Source organism: Somniosus microcephalus, chromosome 23, assembly GCF_052327205.1.
Source record: "Somniosus microcephalus isolate GS21.2 chromosome 23, FLI_Smic_1.0, whole genome shotgun sequence".
NCBI lineage: Eukaryota > Metazoa > Chordata > Chondrichthyes > Squaliformes > Somniosidae > Somniosus > Somniosus microcephalus.
This window is the reverse complement of record NC_141009.1, coordinates 33,423,427-33,447,314: the sequence shown is the minus strand read 5'-3', so window position 1 is coordinate 33,447,314 and position 23,888 is coordinate 33,423,427. Positions and strand designations below refer to the sequence as shown.

The window sequence follows — 23,888 nt, the reverse complement described above, 5'->3', positions numbered from 1 at the left end:
GAGGGTGATTGGCATTGCAGTAACAATTATCACATTGTTAATAGGGTACCTTTGCTCTTAATTATCAGACTTAACTTTCTGTGGTGAGTTTAATGGGCAAATAATGTGCAATTCCAGTGAGTTCTTAAAAATAAGGGGGAGGCTAAGGGCGAGGTACCATTTGTGTGAAGCAAATGGCAGAGTGACAAAAATCAACCAGAAAGTTCTGGAGATTCGGAACTCACGGCGCATCTCTTAATCCCCTGAACTTGCTGGCATTTTGCGCATTAATAATGGCGTGCGTCGTTCACACTCCGTTATTTGTCCAGCAAGATCAGGCCCATTGAATGCAGCAAGTGTAGGTGGAGAGTTTGAATGATGTAATCTCGAGCACTATTGCTTGTTTACAAATAACATGTTGGGTTAGTGGGCAGGTCCAGTGGGGCCTTTTGTTTACAGATGGCAAGCATTCGAGTTAAGGGCTGCACCACAATAACTTAAAAAAAATATTTGAAATATTAATGGGCCCCAACTCTCAGCTGTTTTGAGAAAGCGAGTATACAAGCAGTGTTCTAGGTTGCAAATTTTTTGTGACTTCATTTGTACGTAATTACTAACCTCAATTAATGTAGCTAGATAAAAAGAAATACAGGGCATGTTAGTCACTCTAGCTTTAGATTTCAGCAAACCTTGTGTGTGTTCTGTCATAGAAACATAGAAAAATAGGAGCAGGAGTAGGCCATTCGGCCCTACGAGCCTGCTCCACCATTCAATATGATCATGGTTGATCCTCTATCTCAATACCATATTCCTGCTCTCTCCCCATACCCCTTGATGCCTTTTGTGTCTAGAAATCTACCTATCTCCTTCTTAAATATATTCAGTGACTTGGCCTCCACAGCTGTCTGTGGGTAGAGAATTCCACAGGTTCACCACCCTCTGAGTGAAGAAATTTCTCCTCATCTCAGTCCTAAATGTCCTACCCCTTATCCTGAGACTGTGACCCCTCGTTCTAGAACCCCCAGCCAGGAGAAACATCCTCCCTGCATCCAGTCTGTCTAGCCCTGTTAGAATTTTATGTCGATAGCACTTTAGTGCTCTTTTCTTCCCAATGCTGTAGAATTATTTAACACAAGACAATTCACAACCTATAACTTCATCTGGTAGCAACACTTACACCAGGCATCCAGAGTGTGTAGCTCATACAGACATTTAGACTTGCTCTTGTTCTTGTGTGTAAGGCAGATTATAAGCATTTTGGCTCATTTACAATTGAAACAATACGCTAAATCCCAGTTACTTTTTTTCACCACTAACCACAAAATTGACATCTGTCTGATGCCAATGAGCTGGTGGTTTGGCAGCCCTGAAAAAATGATTTTTATAAAGCACGGCTTTGTTGTAACCTTTTTTCTTTTTCACCAGCAGCAGCTTCAAACGCAAATGAGTAAATTGAAATGAAAGAAATACAAAATGGATAGCATTTGACTGATTGTGAAGTTGATTAAATTATTTATCAGATTGTTGATCCCCCTCTCCAGGCAAGCAGTTCTATTCCTGACGTGTCTATCCATCGGAACGTGGAATACACCCTAAGTAATTGCTGTATATAGACCTGGTGGATTATATTAACCAGCACTCGTCAACCTCGCACTTGGATTATTGAAAACACTTCAATATATTAATGGACTGTCAGTGACTAAGCAGACTTCCTAAGCCAGTTGAACTGTTTGGCACCTCACAAAATCCATTGCTTCCATCATGGTACTCGTATTGCTGTCTCTGCAAAATAGTTGTTTTTTTACTTGTCACCAGGTAACAGATAATTATTATGGCCATGTGTGAATACCCACTGTAAATGCTGCTAATTGGATTAAGTTATAAAGTGTGAGATTTCTTGGATTAAATAACTCTGTAGCATTGGAATTTTAAGTATCAAATGCATTGATCCATTATCAGATTGAATTTTATTGAACTCCAAAGCAGAGTCTAACCTTTTTTATGTTAGTTTTATCCACCTTCATTACTTGATGTTTTTCCCCATTTTTAAAAATCTTTTCATTTGTAACATTTTTGTTGACATACTCAAGTGACAAAGAAATACAATCAAGTTTGCATAATGTTAAGTCATATATTGTCATTATCCACATAATATTATACTGGCCCAATTTCCGGCTGTGCTGGGTATATTTTGTACACGATTGAGTTTGGATATTCTCATAGTCATCTCATGTTACGCAAATGTGTGATCCCGATAAACAAAAGATTGAATAATGTTGTACCGTATTTCAAACAACAACAACTTGTATGGTGCAGATTAGAAGTGACAAGTCCTGGTCGAAAACAGAGGGCCTTCCTCCTTACTCCAGGAGCCCTGTATTGATGGATCAGAATATTGTTACACACAGTCCATTCAATACTCAAATGTTACACTATCTAATTAATCAACTGTCAGCCCATGGGTGCAGAACTTAAACCCCACCAAACGTTAAAGCACTCCTCAAAGCAAGGCCCACAAACCCAACAGAGTTTTTTTAGTCAGTCACCCTCCGCGGGTTCAGTGGGCAAAGGCACCAATTCCCTGGTCTGTCCCTAATCCCTGAATGTTTGCTGGTTAAAGACACCTTAGTGTGTAGCTTCCTTTAGGTCATTGGTGTATCTTTCTCTCGCTCTTTCTCTCTCTCTCTCTGTCAAAGAGTGTAACCCACCAAAGTTTTCAATGCGTGTACAAATTTTCACAAACATTAATTGTTTGCTTATAATTGCACGGGCAGGGATTTGTACAAGAGGTGGTTATTTAGGAAAGGCTGTTACTGGATCACATTTTAGCGCCCACAGTGGCTGTTATTTTTGTGAAAATAGCATCAAATAATCACAGAAAGCATACAGATCTGAATACGAGTACAAAATTCTCACTGCTCTGGACAAAAAGTCAAAGTCACAGACTGAATTAACTAGAGAATATTATGTCACTCAGGCAGCCATCAGCAACATCTACAAACAACAGAGTTCAGTCTTTGAAACGGGTCCGAAGTGGAAATTTCAAAAGTGACATGAAATGGTTGCGCATTTCTAAGCCTGGTGCTGTTGGAGCAGAACTTCTTGAATGGTTCAAGGCCGTGTGCGGTAAAAATCTCGCCAGAGTTTCAGAACAAATTTTATTGGAAAAAGCTTTCAGAATTGCAGGGACAATGGGGTTTAATGATCTCTCTACATTCAACTTGGGATGGATCAAGAGATGGAAAAATGTTCATGTCGTAACTCATAAGAAAATGGTCAGAGAATCCAATAATATGACCCCTAAAATGACAAACGAATAGCTTTCATCAACCCTGCCTATATTATTTCAAAAGTGCTGGCCTTGTGATGTTTTCAACCTGAATGAAGCAGAACTTTTCTGGAAGCTTCTACCGAGGCGACTCGCACCTTTCACAACAGTGCATTGGTGGGAAACGGTGCAAGGAGCATTTAACCATTCTTCTGGGCATCAATATGGACAGATCTGTGAAGTTTCCTCTTCTGTTCATTGGTAAAAGTGAGAGGTCATGATGTTTCAAAAGTGCTCAACACTTCCCTGGAGGCATCATTTGTCATTTCAATCACCAATCTTGAATGATTTCTACCATTTTTGAGGAGTACATTCAATCTCTGAGTCGAAAATTTCAAGGTCAGGCTAAAAATGTGTTGATCATTATGGATAGCTGCTCTGTGCATCCTCAAATTACTGGCCTAGCAAATAACAACAACAACAATTTGTATTTATATAGCGCCTTTAACATAGTAAAACGTCTCAAGGTGCTGCACAGGAGTGTTATAAGACAAAAAATTTGACACTGAGCTACATAAGGAGAAATTAAGGCAGGTGACCAAAAGTTTGGTCAAAGAGGTAGGTTTTAAGGATTGTCTTAAAGGAGGAAAGAGAGGTAGAGAGGCGGAGAGGTTCAGGCAGGGAATTCCAGAGCTTAGGGCCTAGGCAACACAATGCACAGCCACCAATGGTTGAGCGATTATAATCAGAGATGCTCAAGAGGCAGAATTAGAGGAGCGCAAATATCTCGGGGGAGGGTTGTGGGGCTGGAGGAGATCACAGAGATAGGGAGGGGCGAGGCCATGGAGGGGTTTGAAAAGGATGAGAATTTTGAAATCGAGGCATTGCTTAACCAGGAGCCAATGTAGGTCAGCAAGCACAGGGGTGATGAGTGAACAGGACTTGGTGTGAGTTAGGACATGGGCAGCCGAGTTTTGGATGACCTCAAGTTTACATAGGGTGGAATGTGGGAGGCCAGCCAGATGTGCATTGAAATAGTCAAGTCTAGAGGTAACAAAGGCATGGATGATGGTTTCAGCAGCGGATGAGCTGAGGCAAGGCGAAGACAGGCGATATGACGGAGGTGGAAATAGGCGGTCTTAGTTATGCCGCAGATATGTGGTCGGAAGCTCATTTCAGAGTCAAATATGATACCAAGGTTTGCGAACAGTGTGGCTCAGCCTCAGACAGATGTGGAATTTCTCCTTTTTCCAAAGAGTACTACTTCTAAGCTTCAGCCAATGGATGCTGAAGTTATCAAGCTTTTCAATAGTCCCATCTTTTAACTATAGAAGCTCACTCCAAGGGCTGCTAACTCTCCCAGATTGTCCTGGAGTCTACAGAAATTAAAGATTAATCTCCTGGACACAGCTGCGAGCAACCTGGGAAAAAGATCATAGGGACAATTAAAACAAATTGGGCTGCATTTTGTCGATGGGAAGCATTTGGAGGCGGGAATGCTGCTTGCCGGCTTTCAATCAGCTTCTGGCCAACCAGCGGGATTTTCCCCTGATTGATCTTGTTAAGCCCGCCCAGCGGGCTCAGCCGGCCAATTAGGGGGAGGTCACTGACAGAGCACGTAAACGTATGATGCGCCATCTGTCAAGATTTCTTGAAGGAAGAAATGTCAGCGTTTGACAGCTCTGTGAAGCTGTCAAACACTGACATTCTGTGTAGTTTGATGAGTCTTTGTGTTCAGGACTCATCAAACCTTTCAACTTTGCAGAAATTACCTGGCTGTTGGTTCGGAGGATCCAACAGCCAGTCTGTGAAATCTACAATGAAAATATCAAGACTCCGGATCCACAGCGGCTGAAGGCTGTAGGCAGAAACAAAGGTAAGTGAACATTTTCTAACACTTAACACTCACCTTACATATTTACCACTCCACACTTGCACCCATCACTCACCTCTACATCTCACTTTCAGACCCCTCTGACCCCCACAGACCTCCTACTCACCTCCTACACCCCAGCGGGGTTCCCCGAGGTCGGGAAGCCTGCACTTGGAAAGGTAAAATGGGACTAATCCTATTTTCTGACTGTTATAAACCTGTTAACAGGCAGTTAATAGGATTTAATCCCTTTCCCGCCTTGAGGAGACGGCTTCCCGCCTCCTGGCAAAAGGGCACGGAGGCGGGATGGGGGCGGGTTTGCCAGCCGCCCCCACATTCTGCAACTTTACCGGCAGTCCCACCTCCATACCTGCCTCCTCGGAGCCATTGTGGTTTTTTTCTCCAATTTTCTTTGTTTTTTATTAGTAATGGAAGAAAAGGCCGTTTGACCGGACAGGCAGTTGGAGGTGGGAGGTCATGTGATGAATCCTCCAGGAATATGTCCAATCAGAGTTCGCAACCCTACGCACTCCAAATCATGATAGACCATTCCCTATTATGTGCACATAGGAAGATAAAAACTTTCATAAAAAATGCTATTGAGATAGAGGATCAACCATGATCATATTGAATGGTGGAGCAGGCTCGAAGGGCCGAATGGCCTACTCCTGCTTCTATTTTTCTACACAAGGTTTGCTGAACTCTAAAGCTAGAGTGACTAACACGCCCTGTATTTCTTTTTATCTAGCTACATTAATTGAGGTTGGTAATTACGTACAAATGAAGTCACAAAAAATGCTAGTTGTGTGATGTTTTTGGAAGCGTCCCGTGTGTAGTTAAGGGAAGACATGTACTTTAAGTACTTGTATTTATAGACTTCCTGAATTACTGGTCAATTTTGAAGCCAAACCATGTTACTTTTTCTCCTTCTTCATTATAGAGAAACTTCACGCCGAAATGATGCTTTTTGAGTCTCATCTTCAAAAAGTAACATCGTGACCATCAACAGTTGGAATCCCTACCCAGCCAAATCCACTCAGTCACCTTTGACCAAGAGACCGTGAACATTTCTGCAAAACATATCTGAAACCTGCTTCGCTTGATAAGCCTTGAACAATAAGAAAAGTGACCTGCCCACCTCCGTTAGCTTTCCTTCCTCCTCACAGATATCTAGTCAAAACTGGAAAAAGGTACCCTGTGGGAAAAGGTCGTTTATGAAGGCAGTCGAGACAAGATTGAGAGACTAGTATCATAATTACGCTCCTTCCAGGCTACTATTTTTTTAAGGAATAGTATTTCCCTGGCAAGCCAAATTACCAGCAGAATTATGAACAATTCTACTGCAAGCAATCAGCCAGCATAATGTACTTAAATTTTGTATGTGCTTAAATCAATCCTGTACCTTAACATAAATAGATAATGAAACAGTGCAGAAGCACATTAGTGGCTCCTATTGCAAGTGCCATTTTGGGTAGGCTGAGAGCATCAAACTGGTACATTCAGCCATTTCCAGCCATATATTATATAAAGAGACATACAGTGGGTAATTGACCCAGGAACATTGCATAAGGCAGTGAAGCAAACAGAATTGAGAGTATGCTACCCTACCACAATAAAAATTGTAATACAAATATTTGAGGAAGATATCTACTAAACTTGTACAGGTAACTATGCCTTTTACATTATTAAGTACAAATTAAGAGGCTTCCCTGATGACTTCGCTGGCTAAGGCAGTGAGTATCCAAACCACTGGAGGAAAACCCTTAATCTTTTATTTAATAATGTAAAGAAAGGACCTAAGTTTGATCCCCAATTTGCACGGTTACTTGACCTATAAAGAGGAAACAAATCAGGTGGCGATCCCAGTCCTGATCACCATCCAGCAACTCTGTCCCCTGTGATGTGTGATGGCAATGCTCAATATCTAGGCTTACCCATGAAAAAAGGCCATTTGAGTGAGGCAGCAGAAGGCAACCACTGCCTATGGAGGAGTTGATGTCTTCAGCAGAGAGGGGAGAAAATTGGTGGGGAGGTGGAGGGGGAGGAAATAAAGATAAAAGAGTATTCCTCCTATATTTGAAGCGAAACAGAACAACATGAAAACGGTCCAATGTGTTCTGCTGTGGTATTGCACTTTAAGGGTAGGGGAGTGAGTAATAATTGTATAGTCGGTACACTTTTGTGCTGCAGCTGGTGAGCTGCTGAAAAATAAAGACTATTTTCCTCCAACTAAACCCACCACACATCCTCCGTGGTTGAGCTGCACATTCTATGAAATGGGGCTGTACAAAATGAACAAAAATAGAATATTTGAGTAAAATGCTGGTATTGTGTGTTTTCTGGAAGCTGAAGTACTGATACTGTGCTTCCGTTCCCTCAGACATTCCCACACACTGCTACTCCAGCACAGTATTTATTTGCCAATCTAGTGACTCCCAACAGCATCTCACCAGAAGACATTTTTCACAAAATATTCAGGCAAAGCAGGATATACCTCAATAATTTTTTGTTAGAAAAAACAATATTTTCTCACTTTTGAACTCAAACAAGCCACTACAGTATTTGGTTTCTGAAAATATCAGCTAAATTGTGCTGATGGAAAATTTACTATTTGATGAAACCGACAGAGTCTTGTCTTGTCCATTGCTCATTTAACATCTAAGAAGCTGACAGTAATAATTGTATTACAGTAACCTTATTTATCAAACAAAGCTGTAACGTGAGGATTAGCACAAAAGTGACAATCAGAAAACAGGACTACTGTAACTTGGAAAAATTCCAAAAATAATGGAATATTGCAAGACTTAGAAACTTAACAACTGCCAATATTTGGAAGTCAGTGATGGTGCAACATATTGTTAATGGAATAATTGATTTATTAAATATAATTGAAGATAAATTCATAACACAAAATGATGAGGAATGTGACACTCCAAGGACGAAAGGGATTAGCTCTCACTCAATATTTCAAAGCTGTTATACAGCATATTTAAAGCCGTGCTTTCTGTTCATTTATCAATGGATGTTCCCCCATTTTAAGGAGAAGGTTCAGAGGGAAAATCATTCATTTCCTTGTAATGTACATTCTCTTTCTTTTCTTTTAGCCAAACACCTTTTTTCTAACTGATTTTTCTCCTACCTCTGCTACGTACCATCTGCAGCTGAGCAAGCTGCTCCCGAGCCTCCAGCTGAGCTGTTCTGTGATGCAGATGGAGGTGGAGGACTACAGATAACCCCGCTACAGACTTTTGTTCTTTCTTCCCCCATGGGGAAACACCTGATTTCTGCTTGGGGCTTCCTGGCAGTGACACAGCTGAGATTGGAAACACGGTCGTGTTGAGGGACAAGGATTCAAGCCCACAACCTCACCAGTGCCAAGTCGCCCAGTTCTCCTTCTCCACAGCACTATCGATGATTCTCATTTGCTTATTATGCATTTAGTCAAAATATTCTGTGTTCATGGACTTTGTCAGTTGAGTTAATTTGACATTTTTTTCCCCAACTTAAAGTCATGCTTAAATTAAGTAACTAAGGAACTAGATGTAATATCTCCAAATTTGCAGACGACACAAAGCTGGGTGGGTGTGTGTGCTGTGAGGAGGATGCTGAGAAACTCCAGGATGATTTGGACAGGTTGGGTGATTGGGCAGAAGCATGGCAGATGCAATATAACGTGGATAAATGTGAGGTTATCCACTTTGGTGGCAAAAACAGGAAGGCAGATTATTATCTGAATGGCAATAGATTGGGAGAAGGGGAAGTGCAACGAGACCTGGGCGTCCTTGTGCACCAGTCATTGAAGGTAAGCATGCAGGTGCAGCAGGCGGTGAAGAAGGCAAATGGTATGTTGGCCTTCGTAGCGAGAGGGTTTGAGTACAGGAACAAGGGTGTCTTGCTGCAGTTGTACAGGGCCTTGGTGAGACCACATCTTGAGTATTGTGTGCGGTTTTGGTCGCCTTATCTGAGGAAGGATGTTCTTGCCATGGAAGGAGTTCAGCGAAGATTCACCAGGCTGATACCTGGGATGGCAGGAATGACGTATGAGGAGAGATTGGGTCGATTGGGCTTGTACTCGCTGGAGTTCAGAAGAATGAGAGGGGATCTCATTGAAACTTATAAAATTCTGACAGGACTGGACAGACTAGATGCAGGAAGGATGAACTAGGGGTCACAGTCTAAGGATAAGGGGTAGGCCATTTAGGACAGAAATGAGGAGGAATTTCTTCACCCAGATAGTGGTGAACCTGTGGAATTCACTACCACAGAAGGCAGTAGAGGCCAATTCATTAAATATATTCAAGAAGGAGTTGGATATATTTCTTAAGGCTAAAGGGATCAAGGGGTATGGGGAGAAAGCAGGGACCGGGTACTGAATTTGGATGATCAGCCATGATCGCATTGAATGGCAGAGCAGGCTCGAGGGGCCGAATGGCCTACTCCTGCTCCTATCTTCTATGTTTCTATAGAATAAAATAGTTTTATTACTTAATTGTGAATTACGTCACAGGCTTTGCACAGGAACTCTGAGTCATTAACCTCGCCTCACTTTTATTTCGGAAAAGTATGTCAGACAGCAGGCCTCTGTGTACTGATCTGACATGATCTAATTTATGATTTAATTTTGTTGGACTTTGGTAAATTTCTGATTACTGAACAGTTTGCATCCTCTGCATGGTAAATCGCCAATCTTGAATGTACAGTCATGAGAAAGATGCTGAGCCCTGGCCAGAAGCATCCTCCACAGGAAGTGAGGGTGAGTCATGTGCAGCTGCTAGAAGGTTGCTTCGAAGTGACATTGGAGAAAGCCGAATAGGTTACCTACCTACCCATCCTCTCAGATGGTGAGCAAGCTGGAAAACCAGTGATAGAGAAAATACCTTTCTACAATAGAGAGTCGTAACCTATGAAATAGTGTGCTTTAACTAGTGGAAAATACACCAGCTGAAAACTTTATGCATTTGAGCTATTTTTGTTTTAAATAGCCATATTGAAAAGGCATAATTCTGATTTTTGTTGAAGATTCTTGTTAACTTGTGAGATTGTTGATGAATTTTGTAAGTCTTTAGCTAAATTTCAAGGTAGTAATGTACTGCCGTGAGAGTCTTTTCACTCCTATTTATCTGTTACCCATACTCAATGACATACTGAAGTGGAATCAGTTGTCACTGAATGTCTTTTTGTTTTCAATGGTCTTCACCTACTCCCCTTGCCCCTATAAGAACATGGCGACATCTTCGAAGTCCTTAACAAATTTTCTAAAAGTTAAATGCTGTTACTGTGCCTCTTGCCCACAAGCAGTCCAAACTGGGAGAATTGCTCCTGTGGCCACCATCAGAGCATCTCTGGGTTGCCAGTACGTATTGTCTCTTTTTTTTCTGATTTTTCCATTTATGCTTTACTTGACAACAAAGTCAAGATGCTCAACTCACTGTCCAGCAGAAAGCTTGGACGTTATTGTCAAGGAACTTAAACACAAGGCTATCTATCGATCTTAAATGGAACATACATTTAAGAGAGATGAGGTAGCATAATAGATTACTACACTGTCCTTTCACTTCTAGTAAATTCATAGGAAAATAGGAACAGGAGTAGGCCATTCAGCCCCTCGAACCTGGTCTGCCATTCAATTAGATGATCATTGATTTGTACCCGAACTCCACTGACTTGCCTTTGATCTGTATCCCTCAATAACCTTACCCAATAAAAACTCTGTTGATCTCAGTCTTGAAGGTTTCAATTGAGCAAGACTTTGGGGGAGAGAATTTCAGAGATGCACTACCCTTTGTGTGAAAAGGTGCTTCCTGATTTCACTCCTGAATGGCCTGGCTCTAATTTTAGGATTGTGTCCCATTCTGGATTCCCCCACCAGAGGAAATCGTTTCTCTACATCTACCCTTTCGAATACTTTTATCATTTTAAAGACATCAATTAGATCACCCTTCAACTTTCCAAACTCAAGGGAAATTGTACCATTTTGGTGAATCTGTGCTGTACCCCGCAATGAGGGCAATATATCCTTCCTGAGGTGTGGTGCCAAAAACTGAATGCAGTACTCAAGATAGGGTCTAACCAAGGCTGTGTACAACTGAAACACAACTTCCTTCCCTTTGTATTCCAGGCCCTCTTGAGATAAAGGCCAACATTCCATTTGTTTTTTTCGTTTACTTTTTTTACCTAGATTTTAGTGATTTGTGGACCTGGACACCCAAATCCTTTCACTCCTCCACAGTTCCTAATCTTTCGGGATTAAAGAAATATTCTGATTTGCCTTTCTTGGATCCAAAGTGGATGGTCTCACACTTCCCCACAATGCATTTTTTCTGCCATAGTTTTGCCCACTCACTTGATCTGTCTAAATACCTTTGTAACTTAGAAACATAGAAACATAGAAGATAGGAGCAGCAGGAGGCCATTCGGCCCCTCGAGCCTGCTCCACCATTCAACGAGATCATGGCTGATCATCCAAACTCAGTACCCTGTCCCTGCCTTCTCCCCATATCCCTTGATCCCTTTAGCCTTAAGAAATATATCTAACTCCTTCTTGAATATATTTAATGAATTGGCCTCAACTGCCTTCTGTGGTAGAGAATTCCACAGGTTCACCACTCTCTGGGTGAAGAAATTCCTCCTCATCTCTGTCCTAAATGGCTTACCCCTTATATTTAGACTGTGACCCCTGGTTCTGGACTCCCCCGCCATCAGGAACATCCTTCCTGCATCTAGTTTGTCTCGTCCTGTCAGAATTTTATAAGTTTCAATGAGATCCCCTCTCATTCTTCTAAACTCCAGCGAGTATAAGCCCAATCGGCCCAATCTCTCCTCATACGTCATTCCTGCCATCCCAGGTATCAGTCTGGTGAATCTTCGCTGCACTCCCTCCATGGCAAGAACATCCTTCCTCAGATAAGGCGACCAAAACTGCACACAATACTCAAGGTGTGGTCTCACCAAGGCCCTGTACAACTGCAGCAAGACATCCTTGTTCCTGTACTCGAACCCTCTCGCTACGAAGGCCAACATACCATTTGCCTTCTTAACCGCCTGCTGCACCTGCATGCTTACCTTCAGTGACTGGTGCACAAGGACACCCAGGTCTCGTTGCACTTCCCCTTCTCCCAATCTATTGCCATTCAGATAATAATCTGCCTTCCTGTTTTTGCCACTAAAGTGGATAACCTCGCATTTATCCACATTATACTGCATCTGCCATGCATCTGCCCAATCACCCAACCTGTCCAAATCATACTGGAGTTTCTCGGCATCCTCCTCACAGCACACACGCCCACCCAGCTTTGTGTCATTTGCAAACTTGGTGATATTACATCTAGTTCCCTCGTCTAGATGATCAATATATATTGTGAATAGCTGGGGTCCTAGCACCGATCCCTGCGGTACCCCACTAGTCACTGCCTGCCACTCGGAAAAAGACCCGTTTATTCCAACTCTTTGATTCCTGTCTGCCAACCAGGTCTCTATCCAAGTCAGTACCTTGCCCCCAATCCCATGTGCTTTAACTTTACACGCTAATCTCTTATACGGGACCTTATTGAAAGCCTTCTGAAATTCCAAATACACCACATCCACTGGTTCTCCCTTATCTATTCTACCAGTTACATCCTCAAAAGATTCCAGTAGATTAGTCAAGCACGATTTACCTTATGTAAATCCATGTTGACTTTGTCCGATCCTGTCACTGCTTTCCAAGTGCTCTGCTATTACATCTATAATGAACTCTAGCATTTTCCCCACTACCGATGTCAGGCTTACCGGTCTATAATTCCCCGTTTTCTCTCTACCACCTTTTTTGAATAGTGGGGTAACATTAGCTATCCTCCAATCCAAGGGAACTGTTCCAGAGTCTATAGAATTTTGGAAGATGACCAGCAATGCATCTACTATTTCTAGGGCCACTTCCTTAAGTACCCTAGGATGTAGATTATCAGGCCCTGGGGATATATCGGCCTTCAATCCCATCAATTTCCCTAACACCATTTCCCTACAAATACTGATTTCATTCAGTTCATCCCTTTCATTAGACCCTATGTTCCCCGACATCTCTGGGAGGTTATTTGTGTCCTCCTTTGTGAAGACAGAACCAAAGTATGTATTTAATTGATCTGCCATTTCTTTGTTCCCCATTATAAATTCCCCTGATTCTGACTGCAAGGGACCTACGCTTGACTTCACCAATCTTTTTCTCTTCACATAACTTCCTGCTCCCATCCACACAACTTACTGTGCCTCCTAATTTAATGTCATCTGCAAACTCTTTCTTCCTTCATCCAAGTCATTGATCTATATGGTGAGAGGCTGAGGCTCCAGTCCAGCTCCCTGAGGAACACCACTTGTCACATCCTGCCAATCAGAGTACATTCTTTTGATCCCTACTGTCTGTCTCCTACCTTCCAACCATTTACCAACCCCTGTCACAAGTATACCTCCAATTCCATTCACTCTCTTTTTTGCTAATAATCTCTTTTATGGAACCATAGCAAATGCTTTCTGAAAGTCCATATAGACAACATCCATCGACACTCCCTTTCCACTATGTTAGTGACCTCAAAAATTTCAACTAGATTAGTCACATATGACTCATCTTTCACAAACCCATGCTCACGCTCAAATCTCAGTCAGACTGATTTAATGTCTATATATAAATGTCTTTTGTGAAATTATTTTGAGTAGTTTCAACTCCGTTCCTACTGAGTGTGAGTCCATAACCCATAACGACCCATAATCTTGCACTAAAGTGCACGTTTCTCTCCTGCCAGTCTGCCAGTCATAAGAACGGTTTATGTTGGAAATAAAAATAACACACTGATAGGGAATGTTTTTCTGAAGTTGAGGTAAATACATTTTTGGGGGGAGTAGAGTGAGCTTTACTGTACATTTAGCTTGTGTTATACCTCACTTGGGAGCTCTTGGGTACAAAAGGTGAAAATTATTTTATTCCCAGCACTCTCAGCTCTCACTTGGATGATCTCCTTTTCTCCCCCTCCCACCAAAACCATCCTTAAGACAAATAATCACCATAGTGAACATGACTATCAAAAATATGATTTCAAAGAGCTTACTTTTTGTCATGAGCCAAATTTCACCATATGTCTCACAAAATATCTTTAATTACTGCAGCACACAGAATCCAATATTACAGGATGAACTGTAAATACTACACAAGGAATAACTATACTTCATTTTGCATCAGGGAATATTTAGAAACTGTAGCAAATTGCTTATTTCCTTTATTGTAAAAATCAGACAAAATCATTTCCAAAATTTTGTCAAAATCAATTTCCTGACTTAGCATTTAAAAAACCTATATCCAAGGACATAATGGGTTGGATAACGGCACTGATCACTTACAATGCACTGGAGTTATTTTTTAAATATACATGATGTAAATCATGTTTTTGCACGTTAAGAAGATAAACGCAACAACATGACCACCAAGATAATATCGCAATGAAGGACGTAACTATACTTAGTAAACAGGCACTAAAACTGAAAGATCTCCTGGAGAACAATGCAACGTCATTTTACTGTATTTAAAAAATATATAGCATGAAATATCTAGCCCTTAGTGGCATCACAAAGGCATAAGCAGTCCTGAGTTTGGTTTTAGGCCATTTTAAGGATGAATGGCACAATTCCAAATCTATTCAATAGCCACGTACATTTACTAATTTTTGTTAAAAAAAATGTTTTAGACTATAGGAAAGATTTTGATTTTCACATTATTTCTAAAGCAATTGGCTGGTATTGCACCAATCTACAATACAAAGGTAAGTTCTAAGTGCAAAATAATGAAAAGGTGATGTTAGGGCCAAGATTTTCCATTTTGGGCGTAATCGGCGATCAGGGTGCAAACTGCGCTAGCTTTTGAGAAGTGCTCTTTTTTATCACCGATCGTAAAATCTGCCATGAACCAGCGCAGTTGGGCAGCGTTTATGCACGTAATTTTTTTTTTTAATTTGCATTTAAAAAGTATTCCTTGATATATTTATGAGTGCTAACCTGCTTCAGCTTTATTAATGCAGCTGAAAACAGGTTTATCACAGAAAATAAGCATTTTTAATCAGAGTGTCTAGTCCACCACCTGTGAGTAACCTGATTTTAAATAACTGAAAATGACTTTTAAAAAACTACACAGAACCATTTGCTAGTTACGTTGGTGTACAGCAATGTTCCCTTTAAGCTGTGCGGCCGGATGGCCGTGCAGCGGTCTGGAGGACCACCGCAGGCTGCTTGCTGGCTTTATAATGGACAAACCATGCATACACAGAAATTTGAATGGGTCGCACAGCACGTTAAAGGGACTGTGCACCCCCACAAAATTAGGGGGAACAGTGGTCAGTTTCTTAGTAAATTATTATTTTTTAAACTTTTAAAGCGTACCTATTAGTGCCCTCACACCTAAAATAAATAGCTTCATTTTAAGAGCCTCCTCGAAGGCCCGCAAATGGGAGCAATTAGTGGAACCTCACAAAGGTGATTCATTTGATCAGGGGGCATGGCCAGTTTTGTGGGCGGAGCCGGCTCCCATTGCGATGTTTTTTAAACAAGCGCAAAAGATCGCGGAAACTCGATTTGCGTGGATGTAATTTGTCCTTAAAATTCCATGACCTTTTGTGCTGGTTTGGTCGATTTGGGGCGCATTGCATTGAAGAAATCCAGCACAACCTAATGAAAATTCCTGCCCCTAGATGTACAATTTTGTAACTTGGGAGATCAAAATCCAAATGAATGTAAGGCACTGAAGTTGAAAACACATGGAACAATAAATAGAATTGATGTCACAGTCTAAGGATAAGGGGTAAGCCATTTAGGACAGAAATGAGGAGGAATTTCTTCACCCAGAGAGTGGTGAACCTGTGGAATTCTCTACCACAGAAGGCAGTAGAGGCCAATTCATTAAATATATTCAAGAAGGAGTTGGATATATTTCTCAAGGCTAAAGGGATCAAGGGGTATGGGGAGAAAGCAGGGACAGGGTACTGAATTTGGATGATCAGCCATGATCACATTGAATGGCGGAGCAGGCTCGAGGGGCCGAATGGCCTACTCCTGCTCCTATCTTCTATGTTTCTATGACTGGCAGCAAGTTAAAAGGCAATAAAAGCATAAAAAAGCAGAACACTACCAAAATCGCAAGACTGAATTAGTATTTTAAATTCACTACCAGGCATTGGTTGTTCTTTAAAAAATATAGTTGAAGATTTTCTTTTTAAAAAATGTTTTCCATTTATTAAGTTACTATTATACAGTAGCTTCAATAATTACAGTGGAGGTGCTGCAACCTACTTGACAGGGTAATAGTGATTTAAGAACTGTAGGTGTACGCCACCACGGGACTGGTGTTACTGCACAGTAACATCAGTTTTCCTTCCATTTTGCTTTTTCTCCAGAAGGAGCTAATTCTTTGTGGGGAGTAGTCCCAACCACCCGGTACCTCACCCATGTGGTCGTTCTTCAAGTGTGAGTCTATACAGTGAGTGCTGGCAGGCTGCATGCCAATGGAGGGCATCATAGTTGAGGCTAATCCTGTTTTTGCCAATGTCCGTATGTACACTTTCCACCAGGGTGACTGGACAACAATCAGAAGTAAAGAAATCTGTCTCCTTATTCTTCTCTTTAATCCAGGGATTGAGGTAAATTTAGCAGCCTGGGTGGTGCCCTGGTAGAGATTAACTAACTAAATATAGATTCTAGGACTTTGAAATGTATGGCTCATTGTTACAGTCTTTCTCCACAAGGCTATTGGGAAAATTCGTCAGATTGTTTTATCTTGTGCAATAAAGAAAGGTGTACACCCTATACTATCAGTGCATCATCTGGCATCATATCACAATAACATTACAGTGGCAGTCTAAATACACCATTAGGTTGAGGCTGGGTGGCATGACAACGTTTCTGCAGCGCTATTATAAAGTGCCCAGGAGGACTGGCAAATTTCCTGAGCAATTTTTAAACCCAGTTTCACAACACATTGGAAAGTCAGTCCACAGGGTGCTGAGCTCAAGTTGTGTGAGATGGCCTTCGACAGGGGTTTGGTACCGTTTGTGTGTTTCCTGAGTCACAGCAAGATCAGTCTCCAGAGTCATGATGTCACTTTAGAGTCAAAGACACACATGAAACTTGACTTCAACAAGGAAGTGGCAGGACAGCACTAACCTGAACTGCAGTTTTACTTAATACTCGGGGCATTTTTTTACGCAGTGTTTGACAAACCTTTTGTGCTTACTTTCTAAACATTCGAGCAGAATGACAATTCTGTAAATTCTTCTCAAAACACATCAAAAAAATGTCAGTGTCAAAAAATGGTGCACAGATGTTCTGCCTCCACAGCTTTAAACAAGTGTCGCTGTACAATGTAATTAATGTATTCATTGTGTATATATAGATAATATGAGTCAACCCCATATGTCAATATGCTATAAGCATGCCAAATTTAATAAACCTTAATTCTGATCCACATTAGGGGAATTTGTGCGAGTAATACACAAATGGCCACCCCTTGATCGCCTCATCTGAAAGTGGTTGTGTGTAGGAGTGATGACAGGAAGAAGAGAAACAAGTGTGTGTGCAAGAGGTAGATATAAAATATACAGAGAAAGCTATTCTTCCAAGAGCTAAGGTGCTCCGCCTGCCTACGCCTTACTCTCGTCAATTCCCATTGTTTTGAACGGAGTTAGGAATCTAAATGTATAATATTGACAGCAGCCGTCTACTGTATCACTCAATCCTATCGATTCAGTCTCGACTATTGAAATAAGAACAGCTAAATGCTTGCAAACATTGTTGATTATACTGTTTATTTTATTGCCACTTGTTTCAAATAAGCCAGACAAGCTGCATGTTACCATTTCAAACCTGTGTGCTGCTTGTAAACCGAAACCTTATCAGACACAGTCTGTCAAACCCCGGAGTTAGTCTTTCACAATACAATCAGGTTAACAGCACCACAATAAAAAACGAGTTAAAGAAGGGGGGGGGGGGTAATTTGATACAGGGGGCGGGGGGAAACTCACCTTGTAATTCCTCCAATTCCCGGTCGGTGGAAGGCGTAATGGTAGTGGTGTGTGTTGTTACAATAGTAGAAGCTGCTGTTGATGTTGCAAGAGAGCTTTCCGTAGCAGGCGCGATCTCCTCTTGAAAAATGGTAGTATTGACGAAGTCCAGTCGGGCTGTGACATTGTATCCCTCTGTAGTATTCCAGCTATCTGTGCCGGCTGCCTGTCTCAGTCCCGGCAATGCCAAGCACATCATCATCATCAACGCCAATTTCCCTACCATCGGCAACATTGCAGTTCCGATCTCAGGTTTTAATTCCTGGGATCAGTGGTTTATTCCCCCTTCAAAAAATAAAATAAATGGGTGCTCAGAAATGCCCGGTGTTATAAGCAGCGTGTCTCCATCGCAGCCGCATATCGCGCTGAAACTGACAGCGCTGAAAGTGTCCGCTGCTCCCGGGACTCAGTGCAATCCCACCGAGCCAGCCAGCAGCCGGCGGATCGCCCCTCCGCCCTGATTGACGCCGCTGCTCCGCCAATCAAACAAGCGAATCATAACCAATCGGCTTCGCAAAACCGGAGGCCTGCGCCAATCAGATGTCGGCGGGGGAGGTCGGATTTCCGACAAAAAGCAAGTTCGGTTGAGTTGGAAGCGGTGGGACGTCACTTTTCAGCTGTCACACCCCAGAAGGGGAAGTTCCACCAAGTTTCACAACAATCGAAAAACTAAATACTGTACAAGGCACCACCGTCTTCGATTTGGGGTCACGAAGTGTGAAATTAATATGCATTACTTAAGCTTTCTCGCGAACTGCAACGTTTCGTTTCGGAGTGCGCCTTTCAAACAGATTTGTGTATATGTTTTGAAATGTATCTGTGGATTTGGCTTGACATCTCTAAAATCTAATTTAATATTGTCCAGCCAAGACGTCAAATTCACCATCCGCGTTTAACAGCTCCCCCCTACATTTTGTCCCAATTGCTAGCGAGGAGTGAAAAATCGGATGGACATGATTTAAACCATTTTTTAAAAACAGTGAACATTAATAGGGAGACACTCAGCAGGTCAGCCAGCATCTGTGGAGAGAACAGATGAATTCTGGTTTCAGGTGTAGAGCTTAGATCCTTCTCTCAGATTTCCAGCACCTGCCGCTATTTGCTTTCTGAAAATGAATGTGTGGATGGAAATAAAGACTTGCATTTATATAGCGCCTTTCACGACCACCGGACGTCTCAAAGCGCTTTACAGCCAATGAAGTACTTTTGAAGTGGAGTCACTGTTGTAATGTGGGATATGCGGCAGCCAATTTGCACACAGCAAGGTCCCACAAACAGCAATGTGATAATGACCAGATAATCTGTTTTTGTTATATTGGTTGAGGGATAATGGCCTAGAAATTCAGTTGCGTGCGCCAGCCGTTAGCGCCTTAAGAGGAGTAGACTTCGAGCGCTAGGCACTTAGCGGCCGGGCGCAGCGCGATCTGCGCCTACGCCCAACTTCAGTAGACATTTAGCGCCGGCGCAAAGTGTTTGCGCGCGCTCAGCTGCGCGCGCAGCTTATGACGTCATTTCGTCGTGCAACGCCCTTTGTGCGCCCCAAACCGGAACTTCAGTCGCGCCTGCCCAAAGAACTGTGAAGTGGAACGCAGCAGAGGCCCTGCGGGCCTCGGGGAGCGCTAATTAAAGGGCACTTACACTGAACTATAAAGGCCAGCCATTTTGCTGCAATGACTTTTGTGCAACGGATTTCTGGACAGAGCCCAAGGAAGAGACCTTACTGATTTGGCCCAACATAGGAGAGGTATTTTTGGCTTCTGGCCAGAGCTTGGAAATATGCCTCATTGTGATTTCATTGTTTGCCAGTATATTATGGGGGCTGCATGGGGTGCCAACCCTCAGTTCCAGCATTATCTGCGAAGGGCTCGCAGACGCTGTGTGAGAGGGGCAGCCATGCCTAGACGCAGAGGGGGCATCAGGCGTCGGCAACGTAGGCCTTACCCACTCAGGGAATACCGCCAGCAGGTGTCCTATCTCACCATGACTGCCGCGCAGTGTGTTAAGAGGCTGCGCTTCAGAAGGGAGGTGGTTGCAGAGATCTGCCAGCTGCTTCACAGAGATCTGCGTCCACAGCTGATGTGCAGGACGTCTCTGTCGGTGGAAGTGAAGGTCACGGTGGCTCTGAACTTTTATGCAAGCGGCTCCTTCCAAGCCGCTGCTGGGGACATAGCGAACATATCCCAGTTTGCCGTGCATCGCTGCATCCAGCAGGTCACCGATGCCCTTTTCACAAGGAGACACCAATTCATCTCCTTCCCCATGACCCTGGAGAGGCAGGAGCAGTGTGCAGTCGGATTTGCGAGGATCGCGGACTTCCCCATGGTGCAGGGCGCCATTGACTGCACGCATGTGGCTTTGCGGGCACCTATCGACAATGCCGAGGATTACCGCAACTGGAAGGGCTACCATTCCCTCAATGTACAGCTGGCGTGTGACAACAGGCAGCGCATCCTAGCTGTCAATGCCCGCTTTCCAGGCAGCAGCCACGATGCATTTATCCTGCACCAGACTACTGTGGCTGACATGTTCCAGGCACAGCCTCCCCCAAGAGGATGGCTTATCGGGGACAAAGGCTATCCTTTGTGTACATGGCTCATGACCCCGCTCTGCGCGCCCAGGACCCCTGCTGAGGAGGCATACAACGAAAGCCATCAAGCCACAAGGAACATCATAGAGCAAACGATTGGCGTCCTCAAGCAACGGTTCCGCTGCCTGGATCACTCCGGCGGATCTCTGCAGTATTCGCCGGATAGAGTCTCCCAGTTCGTCGTCTTTTGCTGCATGCTGCACAACCTGGCTATCCGCAGGACTCAGGCACTGCCACCTCACGTTGGACCACCACCTCAGGAGGAGGAGCAGGAGGACCATGAGGAGGAGGAGGAGGAGGAGTACCAGCCCAGGAGGGAGCCACAAGGTCCAAGGGCCGTCCGTCGGCGGCTTATTGAACGACACTTCTAGGCCCCCTGTCAGGGAATGGCTTGTGGCAATGAAGGGACATGAATGCAGCCGCTCCGCAAGCCCTCAGCCGGTTAACGCAACAACCACTTCAAACATCAAACATGGACAAGCTGAATAAAGAAAAAGCTTTATTGAACAAACTCAGGGCCCTTCCCACATGAAACCCAAAAACAGACAACACCCCCAAAAAACAGTCAAACACATGACTCACTCCCACAACCTGGGGAGGAATAACAAAACTTTTCCATCCAAATGGCCTTCATCCTCAGCCTTACCAAAACAACCCCCCCATAGACAACACAACCACCCCCATATAAAAAAACATTTGGCAACACCCTCTACTTTGTGTGCCGAGAGGGCGAGTCCTTGTCCAGCTTTTTCCGGCCCCTGGCCGACCTGCTGCTCCGCCTCAACCTGGGCCCTGTGGGTGCTGCAAGGCTGGGGGAAGGCTCCTGAGGGGCACATGGCGTGACGGCAGATGCCCTTGGGGGTCGGCCTAGACGAGCTCTGGCCCTCGAGGGGCCGGCTGCTGACTGCTGCACCTGTGGCTGGGCAGCATCAGTCTCTCCAGCAGCTCGTGGCAGTTTCACTGGGGGAGTGGCAGTGGCGGCTGCAGCAATGGGGGCAAGCTGGCTGACGCCAGGCACTCGCTGCTCGCCTGAGACACTGGCACTCGGCCGGGCTGGCACTGCAGCAAGCGCAGCAATCTGCTGAAGGCCAGACCGCTGTGCTGCTGCAGCGCGGCGGGTGCCCTGGCGATGCCTGGCTGACACAGCGAGTGTGGCAGCAGTGAGTGCCCGTACTGCCCTGGTCTGTGCCCGCATCAGACCAGCCAGTGACTGCACGGCACCACTGATCAACTGGCCACTCGCTGCCTGTGCTGCCCTGAAGTCGTCCCGACTCGCGTCCTGTGCTGCCCTGAATTCGGCCCGACTCGCGTCCTGTGCTGCCCCGAATTGCTCGAAACCCCTGGCCTGTGCTGCCCCGAGTTGCTCGAAACCCCTGGCCTGTGAGGCCCCGAAATCGGACACACTATGAGCCAGGGACTCGATGGCCTCAGGCAACCGTGCCACAACCCCCATGAACTCGGTGTGCCGGCGATCCGAGTCCGCGGACATTTGATCGAGGAGGCGCACCTCCTGGGCGAGGACCGTCTCCGGACTGGAGGCCGGACTCTCCCTCTGGGGAGAAGGCCGCCGAGCTGCCCGACCCTTCCCGCGTGGCTGGACGCCACTGGGCCCAGCAACTACACTCCCCTGCAACACTTCCCCCCTCTGGGGAGAAGGCCGCCAAGCTGCCCGACCCTTCCCACGTGGCTGGACGCCACTGGGCACAGGAGCTACACTCCCCTGCAACACTTCCCCCCTCTGGGGAGAAGGCCGCCGAGCTGCCCGACCCTTCCCACGTGGCTGGACGCCACTGGGCACAGGAGCTACACTCCCCTGCAACACTTCCCCCCTCTGGGGAGAAGGCCGCCGAGCTGCCCGACCCTTCCCGTGTGGCTGGACGCCACTGGACACAGGAGCTACACCCCCCTGCAACACTTCCCCCTGGCTCTCCTCCAGGGAAGACGTGTCCCCTCCATTGCCATCCCCTGGCGCGGATGAGGGTTCCCCCGATGGGCCGCCTTCCTCTTGCTCCTCCTCGTCCTCCTCTTCCGAGGGACTGTCACTGGCAGCTTCAGGGACCTCCTCCTCACCAGCTGAAAGCAGGAAGGCACAAGAGTAGCTTTAGAGTGAGGACAGGGCGTCAGCGAGGGAGGCATGAGTGGTGGCATTCAGCGAATTGGTCGGACAGTGGCAAAGGATGTAGATCTGAAGCGCAAGGGGAACGAGAGAGGTCCAAAAGGTGATGTCCTTACCATTGGGGCCCAGCACAGGGTCGGCATCTCCACATGCAACGGGGCCAATCAGCCGGCCACCCATGAGTCGACCCACGCGCTCCTCCAGGTCACTGAGCTGCTGGAACTGGGGACGGCCTCCCCCGGTGTCAGTCCGGCTCCTCAGATTCTGGGCCAGCTTGGCCTGCAAGAGAAAGGACGGCCTCTAAGTACAGTGTGGTGCCCTGTTGTTGTGTGCACTGCCTCCCATGGTTGAATAGCTTGGCCAGTGTGGTGCCCTGTTGCTGTATGCACTGCCTCCCATGGTCGAATAGCTTGGCCAGTGTGGTGCCCTGTTGTTGTATGCACTGCCTCCCATGGTCGAATAGCTTGGCCAGTGTGGTGCCCTGTTGCTGTATGCACTGCCTCCCATGGTCGAATAGCTTGGCCAGTGTGTAAAGTGCAGAAAGTGCAATTGATGTTCATGCCAGTGCCATAGCTGCTGGATGAGGGCTGGCCATTAGGGCTTTGAGGTCCCTTTGCCCATAATGTGAGGTGCACATGCAAGGATGAGGAGGACACTGGAAAGGGTACTCACCCTGACAATCCGAGTGAGGTCGTTAAACTTTTTCCGGCATTGGACACCAGTCCTGGGGACATCGCAGGTGGCTGTGACCCTCTGGGCGATATCCCTCCAGGCTCTCCTGTACACCCTGGTGGCAGGCTTCTTGCCACTGTCCGGGAACAAGATATGGTGTCTCCTCTCCAAAGCCCTAACCAGCACCTTTAAATCATGGGCAGAGAAGCGCTGCGCTCGCTCACGGGCCCTCTGCATCCTTCCTGGCGCTATTTCTCTCCAGCAGCAGTGTTTAGGCCTAGCTGGAGGGCTGCAGTATCCAGGGCGTGGCAGCAGACCAAGTCGAC

At 45.0% G+C, this 23,888-nt stretch overlaps 1 protein-coding gene across 1 annotated transcript in view; it reads right to left on the bottom strand.

Annotated features, from left to right (window-relative positions):
• LOC147101799 (multiple epidermal growth factor-like domains protein 9) overlaps positions 1–18,631 on the bottom strand; it is a 388,208-nt gene extending 369,577 nt beyond the window's left edge. The window contains exon 1 of the mRNA XM_085965761.1: positions 18,149–18,631. Coding sequence (XP_085821887.1) covers positions 18,149–18,422 — 274 coding nt within the window. The 5' untranslated portion in view covers positions 18,423–18,631. The remainder of the gene's footprint in view (positions 1–18,148) is intronic.
• Between the last annotated feature and the right edge of the window lie 5,257 nt (positions 18,632–23,888).